General features: G+C 37.5%; 1 protein-coding gene across 1 annotated transcript; it reads right to left on the bottom strand.

Annotated features, from left to right (window-relative positions):
• Positions 1-248: 248 nt before the first annotated feature.
• On the bottom strand, positions 249-25082 carry LOC138706165 (uncharacterized). Its single transcript, XM_069835156.1, has 3 exons — positions 24921-25082; positions 5614-12757; positions 249-1410 (listed from the first exon to the last, which is right to left on the bottom strand). The coding sequence occupies exons 2-3, from the start codon at positions 5627-5629 to the stop codon at positions 872-874; spliced, it is 555 nt and encodes a 184-aa protein (XP_069691257.1). The 5' UTR covers positions 5630-12757; positions 24921-25082; the 3' UTR covers positions 249-871.
• Positions 25083-25683: the final 601 nt, after the last annotated feature.

Raw genomic sequence — 25683 nt, 5'->3', positions numbered from 1 at the left:
AACCTAGTATATGATACAGCGTCTTTAAATAACGAAGTTAAAAAACACAATTGTTACTATGATCATAATCCGTTTCCTTGAAGTTTATTTTTTTTTATAATCGGATATGAAGGGATATCTAGCATGTCTTATTCGACACTATGACGTGTTCAATGCAGTGTTAACAATTTTTTAAAATTATAATGTAACTGATTTCTTTTTGGAAATAATTCCACATGTTATTAACATTACAGAACTACAGAAGAAAATATTTATTTCACAAAAGCACTTTATTACTCAAAAAAGTACATACATAGTAGTCTGTCAAGGGCAGGTCTTTCATTGCAAACCCAGCATCCTCCAGTCTTACCTATTTTCCGCTTTTCTCTTAGTCCATAGGCCTATATCTTAATGTCGTCTATCACCAATACAGTATCGAAAATTCAGCATAACAGTTCATTATGTTTCCCATTGAAAATAACTCATTGGTAATCCTGTGATATAGGCAACCTTATTCGCACACTCTTCCTTCTGAGTTAAACCTGAGACTTACGCACACCGCCGCAACAATGGTGTCCCGTGATGACTACGGTAGAAGCAGTTTGGTTTGGGACGAGAACAGTGGGGAAAACTTCCTTATATTTCTTCGACAATGATCTGGGAAAATGCAAGGACAATCAGTTGAAATTATGGATTTAGGTGTAGTGATTCAGAAAGAAGTGTTGACTCCAGAGAAATGGTTGGCACGGGTTATTGTGTTGAAATGGATGGATTGTTTGGCACAAGTTATTATGTTGAAACGGATGGATTGGTTGGCACGGTTTATTGTGTTGACACGGATAGATTGATTGGCACGGTTTATTGTGTTGATAGGTTGGATTAGTTGGCACGGTTAGTGTGTCGACACGGATGAACTGGTTGGTACAGATTCTTGTGTAGACACGGGTGGAATGGTTGGCACAGATTCTTGTGTTGATACAGGTTCAGTAGTTGGCACAGATTCTTGTGTTAACGCGGGTGGAGTGGTTGGCACAGATTCTTGTGTTGATACAGGTTGAGTGGTTGGCACAGATTCTTGTGTTGGCACGAACGGAGTGGTTGGCACAGATTCTTCTGTTGACGTTTCTGGAGTGGTTGGCATAGACGAATTTGTAGAGGATGTAGTTGATGTCACATATTTGCACTCAAAATTCCATATATGGTCGCATGCGACGGCTTCTGGGTTCCAGTTCGTGCCTGGGGCACATGGTCTGCAGATTGGCCGCTTGCCCGCATCGCACTGTACGAAGTAGTGACAGTCGCTTGGATGTGGGAGATACAGACCCGCAGCCCAGCACAAAGGCTCGTCTGCTTCCGGGCATAAGGGATCAGAGTCCCATTGCCAGGAACGCGAACCACATACAACTGTTAACAGCAGAACTACTACACAGTCTGAAACATGTTAGATCAATTCTTTGTATACTGTCCATGTCAACTCAAATATGGCTTACAAGATCAAAGTAAACTAGAACATTTTGTTACTGAGTTTTGTGCCACCGCCTTATTTTTATGATAAGATCATGAAAGTTAGGGATGTCTGGTGAAGTATGGATTATTTTAAAGTGTATTTTGTCTTCAACCCAATATATACATACAGCAGCCTTTTGGCTTACTGTTTCCAGCCTCACATTTAATACTTTCTTTTATGCTGTGTCTGTTATATGAATTTACGGTTATACGAGACATTGCTATGCAGAGACATTAATTATGTCAATCGACGCTGTTATCACGCAGAGACATTTATCCCTAAGCAGAGGACTTCTAATACGAGAGACTTCGGCCGGTAACTTTTACCTGGAGTAATCTCAAACAGGAGATATCTGTCTCGGATATCTGGGGGGGGGGGGGACTTCTTGCTTCCTCTCTTCCACTCTTGGTCGGATGTCAGCCCGCAAACTTTTGATTCAGTAACAAGCACAGTAAAAAATCTTACCAAAGTAACAACTCTTACCAAATAGCGTGAGAAATAAAAACAAAGAGACGAGAAAAGAATAATAACTCGCAATTCCCATATTTATTCTGTGTTTAATTTTCTCCTGAGTGGCATTTATATTTGTTACTGTTGCTCCAAGACATTTGAATTCTTCCACCTGTCCAAAGGATAAATTTCCAATTTTTATATTTCCATTTCGTACTACGTTCTGGTCACGATACATAATAATGTGCTTTATCTTTTCGGGATTCACTACCAAATCTATCTCTTTACTTGTTTCAAGTAAAATTCCCTTGTTTTCCCTAATCGTTTGTGGATTTCTCCTAACATATTCACTTCATCCGCATAGACAAAAAGCTGATGCAACCCGTTCAATTCCAAACCCTCTCTGTTATCCTGGATTTGCCTAATGACATATTCTAGAGCGAAGTTAAAAAGTAAAGGTGACAGTGAATCTCCTTGCTTTAGCCCGCAGTGAATTTGAAAAACATCAAACAGAATGTGGCCTATACGGACTCTGCTGTACGTTTCACTGAAACAAATTTTAATTAATCGAACTAGTTTCTTGGGAATACCAATTCCAATAAGAATATTATATAAAACTTCTCTCTTAACCGAGTCATATGCCTTTTTTAAATCTATAAATAACTGATGTACTGTGCCCTTATACTCCCATTTTTTCTCCAACATCTGTCGAGTACAAAAAAACTGATCAATAGTTGATCTATTACGCCTAAAACCACACTGATGATCTCCAATAATTTTATCTACATATGGAGTTAATCTTCTCAAAAGAATATTGAACAAAATTTTGTACGACGTCAACAAAGTGATATTCCTCGAAAGTTACTACAGTGAGTTCTTTCCCTCTTCTTAAATGTAGGTATAAATATAGACTTCTTCCATTGTTCTGGTACAAGTTCCTTTTTCCACATAGCAAGTACAAGCTTATAAATTTCGCTAGATAATGCGCTTCCACCCTCTTGTATTAATTCTACTGGAATTTGATTGATATCTGGAGACTTGTACTTTTTCAGATTTTCTATCGCAATTTCGACTTCAGAAAGCGTGAGTTCGGGAATAAATGGCTCAGCAGTTCGTATTTGAATTTCGTCCTGATCATTTCTATTTGGTCTATGATGCCCAAAATAGTTTTTCCATCTGTTCAGGACTGAATGAGAGTCTGCAAGCAATTCGCCATTCCCATTCTTGATCACATTTATTGGGTTATTTTACGACGCTGTATCAACATCTAGGTTATTTAGCGTCTGAATGATATGAAGGTGATAATGCCGGTGAAATGAGTCCGGGGTCCAGCATCGAAAGTTACCCAGCATTTTCTCGTATTGGGTTGAGGGAAAACCCCGGAAAAAACCTCAACCAGGTAACTTGCCCCGACCGGGATTCGAACCCGGGCCACCTGGTTTCACAGCCAGACGCGCTGACCGTTACTCCACAGGTGTGGACGATCACGTTTATGTTTGCCTAATATCTATTCTTAAATTCCTTTATATCCTTATATAAATCTCTAATGTTATTATTCTTACTATTTGTTTCTATATCATTCGTTTTTTTTTTTCCTTCAAGTAATCTCTCTTTTTATACCTAAGTGCTTCCCGTCTTTCATTAAAATAATTATCTCCATTCGCCTGGACTGGATTTTGTAAGAATTTCAATTATGCCTGTTTCCTTCTTTCTACTACCATGGGACAATCTTTATCAAACACGGTTTCTTTTTCTTGGTTTCATAATAACCTATGTTCTGCTCATTATCTCTGATATTTTCCCATACGCTATTAATATCTAACTCTTCCTCAACTTCGTCGGAACGTCCTAAAGCGGCAAACCTATTTGAAAATTCGACCTGATAACGTTGCTTATTTCCCTCAATCAACCAGAGCTAATCTTACGGTAACTTACCCAAAGCAGAGATGACGATCAGCGACTAATAAATAGGTAATTAGCATATTGGTCCTCCAGCCGTTAAAGCTGTTTTGCTAGACTGGAATACGCTACTCATTGTAGCTTCCCATTTTCCGATCACGATGCTGGATGGTCTCATACATTAGCCGAAATTCATATGAATTTTCGTCCCACAAGAAGAACGGAACCGACGCGCATTCACTAACGCCAGCCCAAACCATGACGCCTTATACCACGCGTCTATGGCCGGGAACGTAAAAAATCAATCATTACTGTATATCACACTACTTACAATATTTTGTCCTATATATGTCGTCTAATAGTTTCAGTGCTTATAGTTCTAACTGAAAGTCGGTTCTGAAACTCTGTCAAGAGTGCCGAATTTTTACTTACTTACAAATGGCTTTTAAGGAACCCGCAGGTTCATTGCCGCCTTCACATAAGCCCGACATCGGTCTCTATCCTGTACGAGATTAATCCAGTCCCTATTATCATATTGTGTGTTTAAACTGCGTAATTTGTGTGTGCAATTTGTATAGGTTTTGTGTGTTTAGTTTGTGTGCGAGTTAAGACTGTGTATGTGTTCAGTTTGTATAATTTTTTGTGTGTTTAGTATGGATAGTTGTGTTCAGATTATAATTTATGTGTTTAGTTTCCATAGTTTTTTGTGAATGTTTAGTTTGTATAATTTATGTGTTTAGTCTGTATAGTTTTTCGTGTTCAGCTGGTATAGTTTGTTTATGTGTTTAGTTTGTAAGTATAGTGTAAGCTCTCTTGGGTGGCTCCCCAAGTGTAGTAGACCTTCAGCTCACCCTACACTTCTGTAGGAGGCCGTTTCCCTTACGGGATTTCAGGCTTTATGTATTTCGTATTTCGTACCGTCATATCCCACCTCCCTCAAATCCATTTTAATATTATCCTCCCATTTGCGTCTCGGCCTCCCTAAAGATCTTTTTCCCTCCGGTCTCCCAACTAACACACTATATGCCGAATTTTTAAGGCACGATAAAATTCCTTAGTATTATTGGTTCCTTCGGAAGGAAAATAAAGCGACGCGGGCCCACACGGTAGCAGGTTAAGGCTTTCGCCTTTAAAATAACCAGCATAGTAGCAGTGGAGATGTCAGTTTCATGCGTTTGCCGCCTGGAATTCATTTCTGTAGAGGTTGAGTGAACCCCCCAAACCCTAGTGTGGCGGGAGAGATTAAGTGAATGGAAAAAAATCCATGACTCCAACGTGAATCGAACCCGCAATATTCCGGCTTGTAGCACAGCGCCTTATCCACAACGCTACCGCGCGTCCTAGTATTCTACAATTACAGCATGTAAAAGAACATCAATCAGGGAAACATTAACAGTGAAATATGCCTCTCTCCGCTTTTTTATGCTTCTGAAGACTAAGATATTAAGTTCAGATTGCATATTATGTCTCTACAGGAGAACGTCTAGTGAGACTGCAGAAGTCTCCGATTGACGAAACAGGAAAGAAAGTAGAAAAATGGGACATCACGGACCTTCGAAGACCGGTACGTTGAAGAGACCTAAAAAGATCACCTTTATGAAACACTTAGCTTTAGATTTGGCCCATACTTCGCATAATTTGGAAATAGAATTGCATGAAGCGTAATGATTTGCTAACATGATTGATTTACTTTACTTATGTGAGATAAGAGAATAATATAATACTTGCATCTTATAGTCAGGTGTAGTCCTTACTGAACAGCAATTTCTAATACTTACAGGCGACGGAATTCATCTCTGCGAACAATAGGAAATGGCGCTTTTCGGTGCGTTTAAATAGGCATTTGGAGTGAGGTTTTTAATCAGTTTCGATAATCCCATCTTCATGACACGCAATAAAATTAACATAGTGACAACCCCATGTAATTGAATTTATTATCTGACATACACAAGTTGATAAAGGATACACAACTGACAGCAGACCATTAATGCAAAATTCATTTTGCAATTACACGTTGCTCAAAATTAAAGTAACGAACAATAGAAATGAGATACACGTTAATCCTTGCAATCCCGAATGTAATTGTGGAACTCAGCTCCTATAATGAACTTCTAAAGATCTATTCAGAGCCAGTGCGTTAATAATGTGTTAAGAATGGAGCAATAGAGGAATAGAACTTGGAGAAGAAACATAGTAATTTCGAGAAAACGAATCTCAATGTCAATTTGCTTATAGAAAACTTTGTAGAATATGCTAACGGTTGAATCATGGCGCCTTTGTAATATTCCTTACTACATTATTTATATAAACATCAACTATTAAATAGATTTTTTGGGGCGGAGAGAAATTCCACTTAAGTTTTCTTGATGACTTACTGCTTCATCGGCGTAGTTTAGAGGTTACTGAGCCTGACTCACGCTCTGGAGCTGCACTCGGATGTGAGTTCGATTCCCACTTAAACTTACTATTGTTTGCAAAGTGAGATTATACTGTCCTTCTTAGAGGGCATTAAAGCAGTGTTTAGATTCCTATTAATTTCTTCAACTACAGTAGGCCCACCTTAAAATATGTAAGCCTTTATTGAAAAATAAGTTGAGAATTAAATATTTATTATCTTAAGTAAACTATCAGTGATATAGGTACTTACAAACAAGAATTCCTCTATAGAAATTATTCATGTTAGGCTGGGCACACACTTACCTAGCAAAACTGCATTCAGCGGAATAGTGTTTGCTTAGAGCAGGAACATCTTTTGCTGAAACCGAAAACAATTTTGTTTTGCCCAAAAGCACTTTGCTTATAGCCAGTGCCAGCGTTTTTGACGCGTGTCCTTGAGTAAAAAGCCAGTCAGTGAGCACTTGTTGCCAGTGCAGCTGAGAACGGTACCTCCCAATACGTCACGTCAGCAATCTGCTCACTGCGTCAAAGGCAAGACACTCGCACTTCATGTTTCTGGAGTGTGTCCTTGAGTACACTGTCCAGTCAGTGGCAGCTGTTGCTACTTCGGGCTGAGAGCGGTACTATCTCCTAAACAGATGTGACGTCAGCAATCTGCCAATCACAGTTGTCAGCAACAACACTAACTTAATTTTCATTGGGGTCTTCTTTTCTGTGACAATTACTTAGTTAAATAAAAATCGTTTGGTATGCTCCTTTAAGTTTCTACGTTTTCTATGCACAGTTATAAACGAACCGTCCCCACATGGAAATTTATCTTTTCTGATAACGAAATCAGAATCAAAATGTTTTATACAAACCACTGAGTTATTTGTTTGGGTAAAATGTCCACTTATCCCTTAAATCTTTATCTTTCGAAAACAAAAACACATGTACAAACGCTCTTTATCATAATTTGATTTACAAGCTGGAACACTCCACGTGCGAAGCATGTCAAGGTTAAGTCTGGTAACAACATAAAAAATACACTTTCAAGCGTTGTTCACTACGAAAACAATTACAACAATTATAAGGTCACAATTCTGTTATTATATGCCAACTTATAAACCCCACAACGATTAGCCTATATTAGAGACAAATTATTACACAAGAAACAAATTTAACAGTCACATGAAGTAAACACGCTTTCACAATTGCATTAATCACTCTACTGTCCACCATGTTCATTCACTTTCGCTTGCTGTGTCAGGTCCGGATATTTAGAAGGTCCTGATGTTGTGGTTGTAGTTTTCTGGCATTGGATGGAAATGACTTGTGCAGAAGACCAAAACAAACGTTTGTGAATGCACCCAATAAGTGAAAATCAATGTAAGGAAAACATTTAGCAGAACTTTGATTATGTGCTAAATACGATTAGTGGCAAAATAAGAAAACATGACTCTAAGTTTCACGAAAGTATTAAAGTATTCCACGGACATAAAGACTGTTACTTTAGGGTTTGTAATGAATGGTAATTTATTATTTAGAATAAATATGTTCTAAAAATAATTCTGAAACTAATCAACACCACCTATTTCATTTCTCACTTCTTGTCAAAATTGTACAATCAGATCCTTGTTATGATGGTACGTTAATGTATAATTATATATTGAAGATCTCTGTTCCATTAGAAAAATTAACTTTTCAGCGTCTATTTCCATATTCATTCATTCACTCACTCACTCATTACGCTGCTATATCTGCTGTAATAATCTCACAAAGTTGCAAACCATGTCGACAGGAACATCTGCATATTGAATGCCCATGCGCACAACCAAATGTTTTGCCTTCAAACAATGGTCAGTGTGCTACGAGAAGTATCAGCCCTGCTCAAATTTGCTGCATTGTGCTAAATACAGCGTATTCCGAATCTCACCGGACCGGTGGACATCAATGACGTCACGCTGCAGCGAAATAGGAACAAAACTGCTATAAAGTTCAATGGCTATCATGGCGGCTGTACGAGTTGTATGCCCTATGCTAGAAAATTTTGCGAAATTTTCATACTGTCATCTAGCTCAAAGAAAAGAGAGCACAAACAATTTATTTCTTGATCCAGCAGTAATAACTGGTCTGTTGTCATGTTCGTTCATAAGCCATTAACATATATTTTTACGTTGTGCTCATTACAAACAACCAACGAGTTAGAAGAGATCTAACTCGTTACAAACAACACAGGAGAACACACCACCATGACAACAGTGCATGATGTCATTCGTCTGCCAGTTCCCGCCCTTTACAAGAACCAATCAGATACACTGATGGTGGTTGATGGACACTGTCACCACCTTTGCAAGCTGATGAAAGCTCTGCTACAGAGCTGGAGCATCAATGACATCATCGCTGAAATTCGGAACACGTGATGCCATCTAATTGCTCAGCGCTCCGATTCGGAATACGCTGATAGACAGTGTTTTTGCTTTTTTCTCAATCATGTTTAAGCTTGCTTAATCGTGCTGCACAGCGTTTATGTTTTTGTTCTACTATGCTCAAATTTGCTTAAACATTCTGTACAGCATTTCTGTAATCATGCTAGATGAATGTGCGACATTCCCATATTAATAACTGAAAAGTCATGTTTAAGCTAATTTAAATAAAAACGTTCTGCTCAAAGCAGTTTTCTTAATAAGTGTGCGACCAGCCTAAACTCTATCTCTGTCGGCTTTCATACCATAAGGTGAATAAGTTAAGACAACGTAGGTCTACTGACTTGTCGGGAAACTAACAAGAAATGAGAACGCAAGGACAATGTTTTTTTTTTTCAGTCATAATGATAAGAAGACTTTCTGTGGTTGTCAAGTTACTCGATTTCCTTGCGGTATTTCCTACTTTTGCATTTACTTCTTTTTTAAAACACTGTCTTAAATTATAAGGCTGAAAAATGAGATGATAAAAATTATATTCGTAAATTGTTGTCACTTGGTCACTACTTCCATTAAGACAGTGGTCGTCAGCACTCACTGAAATGAGTAACGGGTAAGGAGTGCATCGGAATATGCACCTCCGTGCAGAAGAGAGAGGAAGAAAGCATACCCGCCAGCAGCCACGATGCACGCTAGTTCATCTCTTATCACGAGTAAGATACACTAGCCCGAGGATGCACTGTGCTCATGACCGCTGCATTGGGTAAAAACCTCTATTGGAACTAAACCGGGTCTATATGACTATAGGATATCAGCAGTGTGTTTATGAGAATATATGTTGGCTAGATTGGAGAATGGAGTGATGTCATTTGGTCGACGTATGTGAGAAGGTTAGTGGGTTAGTTGAGGTGATATCTCAGTGACATGAGGTCAACTTATGTGAGAAGGTTAGTGGGTTAGTTGAGGTGATATCTCAGTGAGTTTTATTTAATCGTCGTGTTGGTTTACGTCGGTCATATTGTGACGTCAGAATCGTTTGCCAAACTTGACGAAAATTAAGCGATATCCTATAATAAAAGAATCCCACTAAACCTACATGTCACAAGTTGAGAACATACAAAGACATTTCTTTCTCTTTCTTCTTGCCCGGAGTCCATCAGAACCCGAAAGATAGCTGCTAACTCTTTGCACCACACCCAAGCTATACATATCCTATATTAAATAAAGTACATAAGGGAGTATAAAATACAGCCACAAAAATATTTGCCAATTACTTGCTTCAGTATATTTTAGTGTTGTTGTTACAATATTTTCAGCTAATTACTGATTAAATTAAGGAATGTTAATTTGTATTGCGAAGTCAGGAAGAGCGGCACAGTGGAGATTGCTCTATCGTGTACGTTGCAGTGCAGCAACTAGCGTGAAGAAGACATTTATTTTCTGCTTTCAGTACCTTTTAATGTGCCAATTCATATAAACAGCAATAAAAATGAAATATATACATGTCTTAGTACAGATTTTCTTAATATAGATTACAGGTATAAATTTTCAATAATAAAAATTTATCACTTGATACTGAAAGTCAATTGGTTGAACGTTTGCGAGATGGACAGTAGTATCTTCCTGTTAATTGATGGTGGAGAATGAGTAGAGGGGAAAGGCTTATCAACCAAATTGAAATGGGGAGTAGCAACAAATAGCGGATGGACGCAGAAAAATAGTATTTCATCACTTTTACTTGTCAGTTGCGTAAACCATTTCTCACGGCACAGTCAAACGGGCAGGATTGCTGACAAATCATGCCGAGACGGAAGGGCGCCAGCAGCCCATGTCAACATAAGAACATCTGAAGAGACTGAATCTGGAACGTGATAGCCTACTGGTCCGTTGCCTGTGAACACCTGGAAATCAGGTAGGTTTATCGCCTGAAGTATGTTCAACACATGGTTGTAAAACGTATTATTATTATTATTATTATTATTATTATTATTATTATTATTATTATTATTATTATTATTATTAAGCATTTACAAGCTGTGTAAGTGTCTGCTGCTGACTTTACAATGTTACACAAGCTTTGTCTATTTAAACAATAAGTCTTCCAATTGTCCATGTTTAAATTTTAAATCACTCTCCAATTCTAAAGAAATCGTAATTTCGGACGTCTCAATGATCTTATTCCTGCTGAAATTTCTTCAGTCACTATTTAATCAATTTTTCAGACGTAGATCACATGACATGTCCAATACAATATGTCTAACTTTAAGTATCGCTAATATGTCTGGCTCTTTAAACAAAACATAAATATCTGCATTTTTAGGACTCTACATTCCCCAGTCTTTCACCGTTCCAGAAATCTCAGGTAAATTTTTATCTCTAGATATTCTTAGTTTTTGTGTATCTATATTGATTAGTGTCGACGTTTCGCATGCATACGCTAAAACATGCTGTATTAAGGACATATAAACTTGCATTTTATATTTCCTGGAAATTATCTTTTTATTATTATTTTTTTAATATTCAAAAGGTTTCGTTTGCTTTCGAATTCCTATACTGATTTTCTCTTTCATGCTGTTCTTCGAGGTGAACAATTTTTCCCAGATATTTTAAGTTTCTGTTCGTTCAAATTTGCAGTAAAATATGTGCAGATCACGAAGAACCAAATTTCGCTCGTATTTTGATTGCGTTTCTATACAAAACTTACCCTGCTGCCCAATTCAATGCTTTTATTTCCTATCTTGCATTGTGAACATGATTCTCAAATAGATTGTACCGTACGATCTATTGATGTTATAGCAAATGTTACTGTGTATGTAGTTCTGCATAAATTTTCAAAATAAATATTTGTTCTTTGTTTGTAACATTTAGTTTACATGTGTTAAACTCAATACAATGGACGACTGCCGCATTTCGAAGATATTACTACAGCACAGGCCAACATGACGAAAAAATGTGGGAAGTCCGAAGAAGCGCTGAAATGACTACTTTTAGACCTCAAGAATTCCTGAGATCGTGGCAAACCAAATATGGTTCATCCGTGAGGTTGATGATGAACTTTAATATTGGTGTTAGTGAAATTCAATTGTAACTGGTAGAAAATATTTTGAATTTGCATTATATTTGTTTGTTTTTTATATTTGTGTTTGTACTTTTAATTCTTTTTCTTATTTACTTCTTCTCTTTGCATTTGTTTTCTTTTTGTATTTTTATTTCTGGTGGTGTGGTAGAAAAAATCAGATGGCCTTAACTACATCAGATTAAATAAATAAATATAATTAGGCTTATGTTCGCGTAAATATGATTGTGAGGATAGTGCCATAATATCTTCGAGAAAAACTAGAATGGCTAGTCTCGAGAATATGTTAATAATTAGGAACGTATTCCAAAAATGTGTTGGTGTCCTTGTGCTCGTTACAGCTGATATCATGAACTGATCTTGACATGCTCTACCTGCAGGATTTGGCAACGTTTACTCATTCTGTGAGCAATAAACTCTAGTTGGTCGCAGTCTGTCTTGTTTGGTACGAAGATGGTAATATTTCCGTTCAACCGCCACTTCGACTATAGCTACTGTAACAGCGTTGACCACGTTATTCACATATATTGGTTGTCGCGTTGAATTGTAGAGCGGCCGGACATCGTGTTAGGAAAGGCGTGCCATTTATGCACTGATAATAGCAGCGTGAATTTTGTGGATAATCACGAAACACGCTGGGAGCGTTGCTGCTAGAGCCACTAGGGCAAGGACGAGCTGGAGGAACAAAAGGACATTCAGGGAATTCAGATGGTATTGTTATGAAACGCGCTGTAGTCGTCACAGGTGGAAGTATTGTTACTGGTTTTGTTGTAACAGTCGGTTTCGTTTTTTGTTCACACTTGACGTTTTGCGCGAAATCGCAGATCGCGAGAGCCGAGTTCCAATTTGTACCCGGTGCGCACTCCTTGCAGATGGCCTGCTTGGCTGCGTCGCACTGCACAAAGTAGTGACAGTCAGACGGATGCGGAAGATACGATCCCACGGCTGTGCACTTGGGTGGTACAGCTTCTGGGCAAGATGGAGAGGAGCCCCATGGCCAAGAATGTCCACCGTAAACCAGCAGCGACAGTAGAACTGTTACGCAGCCTAAAACAATATTGTGTTTGTTGGAAATCACAAAATAATAGCATTTGACAAAAAAAATAAAATTAACATACTGTAACAGGTTTATTCATAGTTTTCAACTTTCTTACAAAAATTTTATTGATGAGGTTATTATAAAGCGGCAAAGCGTTTGAAAATCCCAGGAATCCCGTAATTTGACTACTGGCAAAGTGTTTTTTTCTCACTAGAGGAAGGAATTACTGACCCGGTGGACAGATGTTCCGTTAGGTTCTTGACATATAAGCTCTAATATTCAAATGACATCACTTATGGATATGTGAGCTGAAGCAATCACCTTCCGTTACGCTTTGTGTTTGTTCCCAACCTCAAAACAATTCCCCATTGTCCCATCGCCAAAGGTCGTCCAATATCTCAGTGTTCTCGATTTTGTAATCCAATATTATTTTTCAATTTTAAAGTATGTGCATACAATATTGTTTATGATATTCTATATATATATATAATGAAATTCCTTCCTTTTTAATTGAAAGTATGCATGTTGCCACAGATGCATAGAGGCTTTAAAACAAATCTAGCTGCAAAAAAAATATTGTCTTTCAAACCAGTACTTCCCCTGCTTCGTGTAGATCGCACGATCAGGGAGACCCAAAATGTGTGGTTGTCAAGTGTTGGCCATAGCTGCATAATATATACACTCCCCTTCACTCATTGGAGTGTAACAAGTAAGTCGGTAGGAAAGGAAGAGTTTAAACAGAAAGAAAGAAACTCATGCTTCTTGTTGTTTGAAGGGTAAAATTGAACAAAATCAGATAAAATGGCATAAAATTGATGTCACGACACATGTTAGTGTTCAGATATTATGGAAAAGTGAAAAAGTTTCAATTCACACTTATGACAAACTCTAAAACGCAATAATTATAATTGAAGGGGTGAGAATGAGATAGTCCAAAGCCATACTTAAAAAAAAAATAGTCTTTTGTGAGAGTTCATTTTTTGCACATATGAGGAAGCTACTGGTAAAATATTATAAAAGTTACTCAACAAATTACGTAAGTATACGCCGAAGAAATTATGATACCGCACCTAATAGCAAGAACTCTAAACCTTTAACATGCTCTTCTGTAAAATTTTATCTGTGGCTTAGAACTGTATCATTCTCACCCTTCAATTAATTACATGGAGACAATTATTACAGAATTACATTTATTGTGTTACCTTCCCAACTAACAATAATTTCAACCTACAACACCTGTTGGAGGATTGTCTGTCTTATGCAATAAGATATGGGGTATACAACTCTACGGTGACAGTAATGGTACCATAAAATGATAAACATAGTCTACTAGAATCAACCTGAAGTTTTGTTTCTTTCCCGGATAACCATTTTTTTCGTTCTGTTTGTGTATAATATACATAGGTCTATTACATATTATGTCCGTCGAGTTAGCTCTGTGGTAGAAAAAAAAGCCCGGACGAGAAGTTAATGGCACCAGCGTGAGGGACGCATTTTAGTTCGTCTACTTGGACTTATCCTCACACTGAACTGGAGGAGTGTTGGGTTAGTTGGTTACTAGCATTCCAAGTGTTCAGATCGTTCTGCTACTACCGCTATTGCTCTACTGAAAACATTGTCCTTCTGAGTGCTCTCATTATGGCATTGTCTAAGGTAGGAAATCATAGAGTAGTTCATAGTCAAGGACGTGAACTAGCATATAATGTAGAACTAGCATACAACGTATGGAAATTCATGTCAGAAGAGGCTGTAAATGGAATAGCAATTCCATTGAAAAGCGTGTGTGCAAGAGTACTGGCAGTCACTGGTATTTCAAAGCAAACCTTGGCAAAACTCACGGAAGAAGGGAAAAATATTGAGGCAGGAGCAGCAGCTTCTTTCTCCACTCCGGGAAAATCACGGCCGAAGAAGAAGATTGTTGAAGCTGTAGACAATTTTTATGAGGAAGTCATAAGGAAACTCATCTATTGTTACGCTACACATAAGCAGGGGCCGACTCTGAAATCGCTTCTTCCTATAGTTTACGAAAACAAGTTTCTGAGGAGGGAAAACATCATTAAGACAGATCCTGTTGAAGATGGGATTCAGGTACACAACATAATACACTATTTCTTTGTTACCATAAGGCTAATTGTATTTTTAATATTGTGTTGTTATTACTACTGTTTTTTTTATTTCAGGAGGTGAAAGTGGTTTTGTTCCTAATGCTCTCTTAATATTTAAGTCGGGATTAAAAACAGGGGACTACCACTAGGATATGAATTCAGAAAACCTTACAAAGTAATTTATTTGAGTACCGTATTTCAATATAATTTCATTTTAAAAATAAAATCAACAATAATTAATTTCTGAAACTAGGAAGATCTTATAATTTATTATAAATATGAGTCGCCTGGCAGAGAATATTACCAAATATAATTAGAATATTAGATTAATTGTATTATTTTATTATATTATCATTATTTTAAATGATTTTTGTGTCTTCATTCTTTAAGCTGGTTGGAAACAATACTCATTCCGAATCTCCCTCCCAACCCAGTCATTGTGTTTGACAACGCGTCTTACCACAATGTAAAGACAATAGACCACCTACTTCTAACAACAGAAAAGATTCAATTAAACAGTGGTTAGATTCTCACGGCATTCGTTACGCGGACGATGCCACAAAAATCGAATTAATTGAAGTTGTTAAACTTCACAAGGCCAGGTACAAAACTTTTCCTGTTGTTATTGTTTAGTCAACTGTCCGAAAACAGGTATGAACTTCACTAGTGATACAAAGAAGGCACCACTTATGAGGCAACTAGGCTAGGAGATAATTGGGTAGGGTGGTCAGTTCCTTTCCCCCTCCATTGCATACATCGCCGACTAGCTAGATATTACACTAGTCAGACTTGAGATGCATACAAACAATTGTTCTTCCTCTGACACATATCGTTCAAGTGAGATGTACTCCCTGATAATAGAGGTGCATTAACCTTTTTCTATTGATAGTATTTTGGCACATCATGAACATGTTACTATTCGCCTGCCTCCCAATTATCCAGAGCTAAATGCGATTGAAAAAATCTGGAGTGTTGTGAAACACTGGGTGGTGCAAAAGAATGTCACATTTAAGCTCGATGACTTCAGAAGACTAGCAGAAGAAAAACATTTCTTCTATCACGAAAGAAGGATGGATATCAGTGTGTGATCATGTGAAGAAAGTAGAGAACAATTACATTGAAAGTGAGCACGTGATGTACAATATTTTAGAAAATATTTCCATAAACATAAGGACATCTGATTTCAGTACAGATCGATCATCTGATTCGGACGGAGAAGAAGAACACGAAGATGGTATAACGAGCATACTTCCATTACTTTCGGACTCTGAATAGGAAAGTGGTGATATTACGTTAAAAAAAAGCATTGAATAGAATAGGGGGGCTACTCCCACCAACTATTCATAAATGTTTTCTTGAGAATTGGCAATTAATTAGTTCTTTTTATTAAATGAACACACTTTCATTGGTAATTAGAGCGATTTCAGGTGCTAAAATATGTTACACTTCTAAAATTACGATATACAGTATTTAATTTGTGAATAAAGGGGTAACAGCTAAATTGGTGGAATAGTCTTTCGCTTTCTTGCCAAACATCCCAACTGTGGGCTTCAACAGACAAGTAGGAGCGTTACACTTGAGGCCAAGATTTCACACTGTTAAAACACGTACAACATTGTCTACGATGCTTAGAAATATATGTATACTGCAAGTAATATGCTATAATTAGATCTCGGATTTTAGGCTAAATGCCATTTTTTTTTCTGCAGGAATAAACTAACACTGCTGAAATAGCTTCAAGTTTTACATAAAATGTTAATATTTGGTATGGGCTTTATGGTGCGTAAAATACCGCATTTTCCTCATTATGAGCTTTTTTAAAGTTTTAGAGTAAAAAAGTGCCTATTTCTGTTTTGTTAATACATGTCTTTAATTTTTCGTGTAGCAGTAATAGCCTTTATTAAACATAAATGTATACTGTACAACTATCAGCCATTTTGTATTTGTTTTGGAGGACTGACTCGGGACTCTTAGAAAGAGAGTGTTGAGGTGTATTGATGGAATATGATGAGAAGCAACGGGAGAACTCCGAGAAAAACTCCGCGCGCCCGCTTTTCCCACCACAAATTTCTTCCTGACTCAGATGGAATCGAACCCAGGACGCCACGTTGGAAGGTAGGGAGGCTAACCAATCCGGCACGGACGAGGTATTTTTAGTGCAGCAATGAAAGAGAAAGTTCTGGCTCAAGGACATTGTAATAGTCTGGTTGTAGGAATGAAAAAATTCCCGGAAAATAACAGGTTCCTTTTTGAGCACTTGAGCGGGCAATAGGAATACAAAAGAACAATGTCGCGTGGAAAGATAGAACCATTTTATAAGCGCAAAACTAAAGGTACTCCTCCACGGAGCTAGTCTTCTGTCCATTACAATGAATTTCCAGCGCAAGGTCGCTATTGCACCGTGTAAACTACACAGCGAGCTGCTAGATTGCAGAGGCTATCAGGAAAAAGAGCACAAATGACTTCTGGCTTGCAATACGATACTTGCGCCGTGTACACAGCGTTAAGGAAAGTCTGGCGCTATCTCCTTCTGGCATGGTCAGGTTAGATTATGGCAGCTGGCGCAGCAAGTCTTCTATACGGTGCTAGATTTTCCATTGTGTTTATTGAAGAAAAAGTGCAGAAGAAATAGAAAATACCGTAAATATTGATATAAATGATAATATATATTGTATCATTTATATAATGTAGGACGTAAATCTTCATACAGGCTTAAAAAAAGTGCCGCATATTTTTATAGGAGGTAGTATAGATCGAAACTAGAAACAAAGTTCCTAAAAATATGTGTCCGGAAACAAATATCTGTTGAGATATGGGCCATGCTGTATATCATAATTATGATTTACAAAATACACTCCCAGGTCCGGGCGTTTAGCCTCTCTCTGAGCGCTACTGTGCGTTTAATCCTCAATGGAAGGGACACTATTTTCTCTGAGGCAAATACGGGAGGAGGAGGAGGAGACAGGTACCTGTATGTCGCTCAAGCTAACACGAATAGCCCAGCCCTGGACTAACCCAGTAATGATAAATATTACAATAGGTGTGGATTGGAAAACCAGGAGGTTGTTCAGTAACCGGGAAAAACGTAATACGGCGAACGCAAAGCTCCGCCCACGTCCCCTTTCCACTTTTCCCCTACAAGCTCACCACACACCCTAGCGGGAAAGAGTGGAAATAGGGGTTTAGGGTGGGGTGACATCTAGTGTAGGGAAGTGGAACAAAAAGAGTAACGACATCTACTAAGCAAAAGAGGAACTTCATCCTGTCAGTCCAGTCTCTCTCTCTCTCCTTTCTCTCTCCAGCCTCTCCTCTGTTCTTGCTTCATGTCTCTCTCTCTTTTTTTTATTTTACTTACGACTTCGCAGGAGGGGAGATGCGATCCGAGAAAGTTCGTAACTAAACCTAAACGCACGCTTTTTGATCACGTATTACAATGTGGTAGGCAGTGATCCATCGAAGCGGGACAGATAGTAGAGAGAGATAGTAGAGAGAGAGAGCATGCGAGCGAGGTGCCGAGCGGCGCGGGTGGGGATAACTTCCCCTACTGGCGTTCGCCGTAATACGTTTTTGCCCAGTAACCTTTATATGAAACAACGTGTCAAAGTCAGGATAGGAGAAGAAATGTCTGAAGGAAGTGAAATAGGGACAGGAGTACGACAAGGATGTCCTTTATTACCTACCCTATTCAACATCTACTTGGAGAATTTGGTGAAGAACTATTTTCAGAACATGGGAGGGGTTAAATTAAGAGGAAGAAGAATGAAGTGTATAAGATTTGTTGATGATATGTCGTTGTTAACAGAAGAGGAAACGATACTAAGGGATAAGATTGTGCTAATGGAGCTAAATGACAGCTGTGAGCAGTATGGTATGAAGATAAATGCAAATAAGACGAAGACCATGGTTGTCGGAAGAAAAATAAAGAAAGTAAACTTGCAAATATTAAATGAGACAGTAGAGCAAGTGGACATCTTAAAATACTAGGGGTGTACTATAAACAGTAATATGAGCTGCACGCAGGATGTCAAAAAGAGGATAGCAATGGCCAAAGAAGCTTTTAATAAAAAAAAAGGAGCATCTTCTGCGGACCTCTGGAAAAAGAACTAAGGAAGAGACTAGTGAAGTGATTTGTGTGGAGTGTGGCATTGTATGGGGCAGAAACATGGACATTACGACGAAGTGAAGGAGAGCGACTAGAAGCATTTGAAATGTGGATATGGAGAAAAATGGAGCGTGTGAAATGGACAGACAGAATAAGAAAGGAAGCTGTGTTGGAAAGAATGGGTGAAGAAAGAATGATGCTGCAACTGATCAGGAAGAGGAAAAAGAATTTGTTGGGTCACTGACTGAGAAGAAACTGCCTACTGAAGGATGCACTAGAAGGAATGGTGAACGGGAGAATAATTCGGGGCAGAAGAAGATATCAGATAATAGACATTAAAATATATGGATCATAATATGCGGAGGGCAGAGAATAGGAAAGACTGGAGAAAGCTGGGTTTGCAGTGAAAGACTTGCCCTTGGGCAGAACACTTATCTATGTACGTATGTATGTATGTATGTATGTATGTATGCATGCATGCATGCATGCATGAGGTTGATACATAATGTGTAGAAATGGTTCTGATATTTGTGAACTGACATATGCCTAAGTATAATCAAGAATATTTCTTATTTTATTGAACATTTTGTCTTACATTTTCACTTTATTTATTTAAGGTCAAAATGAAAAAATAATTACAATGGATACGTGAACGAGTAAGGCTACACTGTTACTGTCAGTGCTATAAAGTCAAGTAGAACGATCTTGCGCCAGAGAATCCAGCGTAAATTTCATAGCGACATGTAAACATGTGCTGCAAGATCTTCCTGACAGCTTCTAGCGCTATACAAAAAATTGCAAATAGCGCGCTATTCTGGCCATGTGTGTAAACGTGATGTGATATGTCTGTTGCGCTATTAAAAATAGCGCGCTATAATAATTAGCATCGTGGACGAGTGCCTTAACAAAAGGTAAAGTCTCACAACAGAAAATTTAGGCTTATATTATGATCATTAAGTTCTACAAACTCAAATATGAATAATATGTTAATAAGAAATTAATTAGTTTAATTGTAATATTGAGACGTATGTATCAGCAGCCATACAGAGCAATGAGGCCAATGAATTGATTAATAATAAGTTGATTATTCATAATTTAAGACATAAAATCAAAATAATTTTTATTATCTTTATCACTAGCCTAAATAACGTAATACTTAATATTCACTAATTACTTGCATTGTTACAGTTATCTTAGTTTGAGTGGGTAAAAATATTTAGGTGTCTAAAATCGTATTTCCACCTGCCTAAAATTGTATTTTTAGGTGCCTAAACTGTACTTTAATGCCTATTTTTTTATTATTTCATAACCTTGTCCAGGTGTCTAAAAGTTGGTTCATGGCCTAAATGTCCGAAGTTTAGTTATAATGTATATAAAATTTAATGTATGTTTTTTTTTTTTCAGAAATCATTGTGACATTAATATTTTTTAATCATTTGAGCGGACTATTGTATGCGGTAAACTGTACGTGTTAGGAAGATAGTGAGACACAGATACTATACCTCACTCTTCTAACGGAGGCATCTTGCGACAACAGTGTATTAAGCAAGACCAATGCTTTTTTCTTAAAGTGGAATCTTCTAGGTAAAGGCTGGTCCACAAGAAACCGGGAACGGAAACGACAATGAGAACGATAACGGAAATATTGTTAAAATAAATGTATTTAAATGTGAACATTCACAATTAATTTTCACGTTCCCGTTCCCGGGCTCCGGTAAGCTTCTCGTTAATAATCGTGAATGCTCACATTTAAATACTTACTTACAAATGGCTTTTAAGGAACCCGAAGGCTCATTGCCGCCCTCACATAAGCCCGCCAGCGGTCCCTATCCTGTGCAAGATTAATCCAGTCTCTATCATCATAACCCACCTCCCTCAAATCCATTTTAATATTATCCTCCCATCTACGTCTCGGTCTCCCTAAAGGTCTTTTTCCCTCCGGTCTCCCAACTAACACTCTATATGCATTTCTGGATTCGCCCATACGTGCTACATGCCCTGCCCATCTCAAACGTCTGGATTTAATGTTCCTAATTATGTCAGGTGCAGAATACAATGCGTGCAGTTCTGTGTTGTGTAACTTTCTCCATTCTCCTGTAACTTCATCCCGCTTAGCCCCAAATATTTTCCTAAGCACCTTATTCTCAAACACCCTGAACCTATGTTCCTCTTACAGAGTGAGAGTCCAAGTTTCACAACCATACAGAACAACCGGTAATATAACTGTTTTATAAATTCTAACTTTCAGATTTTTGGACAGCATACTGGATGATAAGAGCTTCTCAACCGAATAATAACACGCATTTCCCATATTTATTCTGCGTTTAATTTCCTCCCGAGTGTCATTTATATTTGTTACTGTTGCTCCAAGATATTTGAATTTTTCCACCCCTTCGAAGGATAAATCTCCAATTTTTATATTTCCATTTCGTACAATATTCTGGTCACGAGACATAATCATATACTTTGTCTTTTCGGGATTTACTTCCAAACCGATTGCTCTACTTGCTTGAAGTAAAATTTCCGTGTTTTCCCTAATCGTTTGTGTATTTTCTCCTAACATATTCACGTCATCCGCGTAGACAAGAACCTGATGTAACCCGTTCAATTCCAAACCCTGCCTGTTATCCTGAACTTTCCTAATGGCATATTCTAAAGCAAAGTTAAAAAGTAAAGGTGATAGTGCATCTCCCTGCTTTAGCCCGCAGTGAATTGGAAAAGCATCAGATAGAAACTGACCTATACGGACTCTGCTGTATGTTTCACCGAGACACATTTTAATTAATCGAACTAGTTTCTTGGGAATACCAAATTCAATAACAATATCATATAATACTTCCATCTTAACCGAGTCATATGCCTTTTTGAAATCTATGAATAACTGATGTACTGTACCCTTATACTCCCATTTTTTCTCCATTATCTGTCGAATACAAAACATCTGATCAATAGTCGATCTATTACGCCGAAAACCGCACTGATGATCCCCAATAATATCATCTACGTACGGAGTTAATCTTCTCAAAAGAATATTGGACAAAATTTTGTACGACGTCAACAAAAGTGATATTCCTCGAAAGTTACCACAGTTGGTTTTGTCCCCCTTTTTAAAAATAGCTACAATTATGGACTCCTTCCATTGTTCTGGTACAATTTCCTTTTCCCAAATAGCAAGTACAAGTTTATAAATTTCGCTATATAATGCACTTCCACTCTCTTGTATTAATTCTGCTGGAATTTGATCGATACCTGGAGACTTGTACATTTTCAGATTTTCTATCGCAATTTCAACTTCTGAAAACGTGGGTTCGGGTATAAATGGCTCAGCAGTTTGTATTTCAATTTTGTCCCGATCATTTCTATTTGGCCTATGTACATTTAGTAGTTGCGCAAAACAGTTTTTCCATCTGTTTAGGATGGATGGATAGTCTGCAAGCAAGTCACCATTCTCATCCTTGATCACGTTTACCCTTGCCTGATATCCGTTCTTAAATTCCTTTATACCCTTATATAAATCTCGAATGTTTTTATTCTTACTATTTGTTTCTACCTCATTCAGTTTTTCCTTCAAGTAACCTCTCTTTTTATTCCTAAGTGTACGACTTGCTTCCCGTCTTTCATTGAAATAATTATCTCTCTTCTCCTCAACTGGATCCTGTAAGAATTTCAATTTTGCCTGCTTCCTTCTTTCTACTACCATGCAACAATCTTCATCAAACCACGGTTTCTCTTTTTTAGTTTCATAATAACCTATGCTCTGCTCAGCTGCAATTTTGATACTATCTCTGATATTTTCCCACACGCTATTAACATCTAATTCTTTCTCAACTTCGTCGGAACTTTCTAAAGTGGCAAACCTATTCGAAATTTCGACCTGATAATTTTGCTTAGCTTCCTCGTCCTTTAATTTCAAAATATTGAATTTAGTAATATTAACTTGTTGCTCTACTCGCTTGGCTACTGATAATCTTTCTCTTAATTCTCCAATCACGAAATAATGTTCAGAATTACAGTCTGCACCCCTGAAAGTTCGAATGTCTACTATACTAGTATGTCTCCGTTTATCTATCAAGATGTGATCTATTTGGTTGTGTGTCAATCCATCTGGAGAAGTCCAAGTATATTTATGTATATCCTTATGGGGGAATGTTGTACTTTTGACAATTACATTTTTCGATGTGGCAAAGTTGACTAATCTAACTCCATTGTCACTACTAATTGCGTGTAGGCTCTCTTTTCCAATAGTTGGTCTAAAAATATCCTCCCGTCCTACTTTAGCATTGAAATCCCCCAATAAAATTTTCATGTGATATCTAGGGAACTGATCAAAAGTATGTTCCAATTCCTCATAGAAGCTATTCTTTATATGGTCGTCTTTCTCTTCTGTAGGGGCGTGAGCATTTATAACTATGATGTCGCACCATCTACCCTTAAGTACTAAATATGATAACCTGTCACTGATAAATTCGACTTTTTTTACTGCTGATTTTATTCTTTTATGAACAAAGAATCCTGTTCCTAATTGGTGATTATTGTTTCCTTCCCCATAATACAACAAGTAATCTCCTATTTGTGATATGCCATTCCCATCTAACCTAACCTCTTGTACTCCCACGAAGTCTATTCTATATCTAGCTAGTTCTTTTGCTACTAATGTTACCCCTCCTGTTCTATAAAGACTAGTTACGTTCCAAGTGCCAAATCTCAAAACCTTATTCCTTTGCTGTGGTCGTGCCAGAGAATCAGTCCTATTCCGAGGCTTATTGTAGGGATTCGTAACAAGCTGTTTTTTACGGTGATGGGTTGTTAGCCCTTCGCCCAACCCCAAGCTGGAGGACCACCCTTTATGGGATGTCCACGACTGCTTATTCAATATATTCGCAGCTACCCTCCATATCTGGAGGCCGTCTCCTCTATCCGCAACCTGAGGACGCGCCATGCCGTGGTGATAGGGACCCACAATACATGGCTCACATTTAAATACATTTATTTAAATAATATCTCCGTTCTCGTTGTCGCTTCCGTTCCCGGTTTATTGTTTATTAAGACGAATGTTTTCAGAAAGAGATGAAACGAAAATGCCCGCGCACTCTGAGCTTCAGAACCAGGTCACAGACTCTATTTAGCCAACTATATATTTCAACTTGATTTTGGCTTCAGTAGAAGTATTTGCTGGTTCCATTATGTTTAAGGATACTATGGTGAAACAATGGTGAAAAATTAAGAAAATCCACTTGAAAATTTATTGCGACTCTATTTAGACTGAGCTCAAAAAGATAATTAATTTATATTCTGACGACTGTTTTCAAGCTTATGAACCAAAATGTATGAAAACTTTGTTGCTAGGAGTCTTTTTAGTGACGTCAATATAAAATATATTTTAAAATATAATTTCAAAACTATTAGCCATAATGACACCAAATTTTGTACAGATTATAATATTGTAGGCATGTCTATGTAATTTAAAATTAATAAATTTTGGATTGAAATTGTATAAGTTTTAAAACTCCACAACCGACGGACGAATTACTATCAACACTCGAGACAAATAATACAAGAAACACAATTAACAGCTATATAAAAAACACGTGCTTTCGCAACCGCATTTCCACTCAACTGGCGTCATGTTCATTCATTTATTTACACTTTTAGTGTCAGGTCCGGTAGTATTTTAAAAGATCCAGAAAAACTCAGCCATGTAATAAGCTCAAACTGGGATCGAACCCACGCCCGAGCCCAACTCCGGATCAAAAAGGCATACGCGCTACAGCCTGAGCTACGCCGGTGGTTTTCAATACTTCTGTATGTTGTGTGATCGTTTCTTTGTTGTTCTTTATAAACTACTTATGGAAGAAAATTTAAAAAACCATACAATGAGTTTCTACCCGAACCTCGAATTAAAATCCATGACTATAAAAGTTATGTACAAATAAATAAAATTACTACTCAGCTTCTCACTCTTACCTTTCATGGTGATACTCTCCACTAAGAAATCTCAGGTATAAACTAGATTCGTAGAACTAATATTCTTATGTCCTTATATTTGCGGATATTACACAGAAATGCGATGTGCCTGTGTCAAGTCTAATGTTACTATTTTTTTTTTTTGCGTTACTCCGCTTGCGAAGAAGGCAACAGGTAAAAATTGCATTAACTCCCACTGTGTTAACCATGAACGGAAAGGCCACTTGGGGCATTGTCAGATAATACAGCCGTTTATCAACATGAAATATTTACATACAATTACCTTGACAGGCATTTCTTAGAACGAAGTAAAACGTCTTTACAGAGGTATACGGTAACGAATTTCCATTAACAAGCGCTAATAGCTTTAATGCTGTGCACAGTATTAGCGGCAAATAATTTATATATTTATTTCTCTATCTACCTAGTTTCCTACCTACCTGTACATCTAACTTACTATGACAAACAAACTGAGCAAATGCTCGGTAACTTTCGGCGCTGGACCCTGGACTCATTTCGCCGGCATTGCACCTTCATCTCACTCAGACGTTAAATAACCAGAGCAGTTGATGAAGCGTCGTAAAATAACCAATAAAAAACTAACTAACTAATTATTCTTCCATCAATACATTTTATCCAATGTTGAATAAATTGCAATAATTACAATAATAAAATGCAAAATTTAAAAGTGTTATTACCAATCTTACACTTCTGCAGCAATCGATATGTTCTTGCTTTTCAATACACAAAGTATAACAAAAAA

This window comes from Periplaneta americana, chromosome 9 (genome assembly GCF_040183065.1).
Source record: "Periplaneta americana isolate PAMFEO1 chromosome 9, P.americana_PAMFEO1_priV1, whole genome shotgun sequence".
NCBI classification, from domain to species: Eukaryota; Metazoa; Arthropoda; class Insecta; order Blattodea; family Blattidae; genus Periplaneta; species Periplaneta americana.
This window is presented reverse-complemented; position numbering and strand designations above follow the sequence as displayed.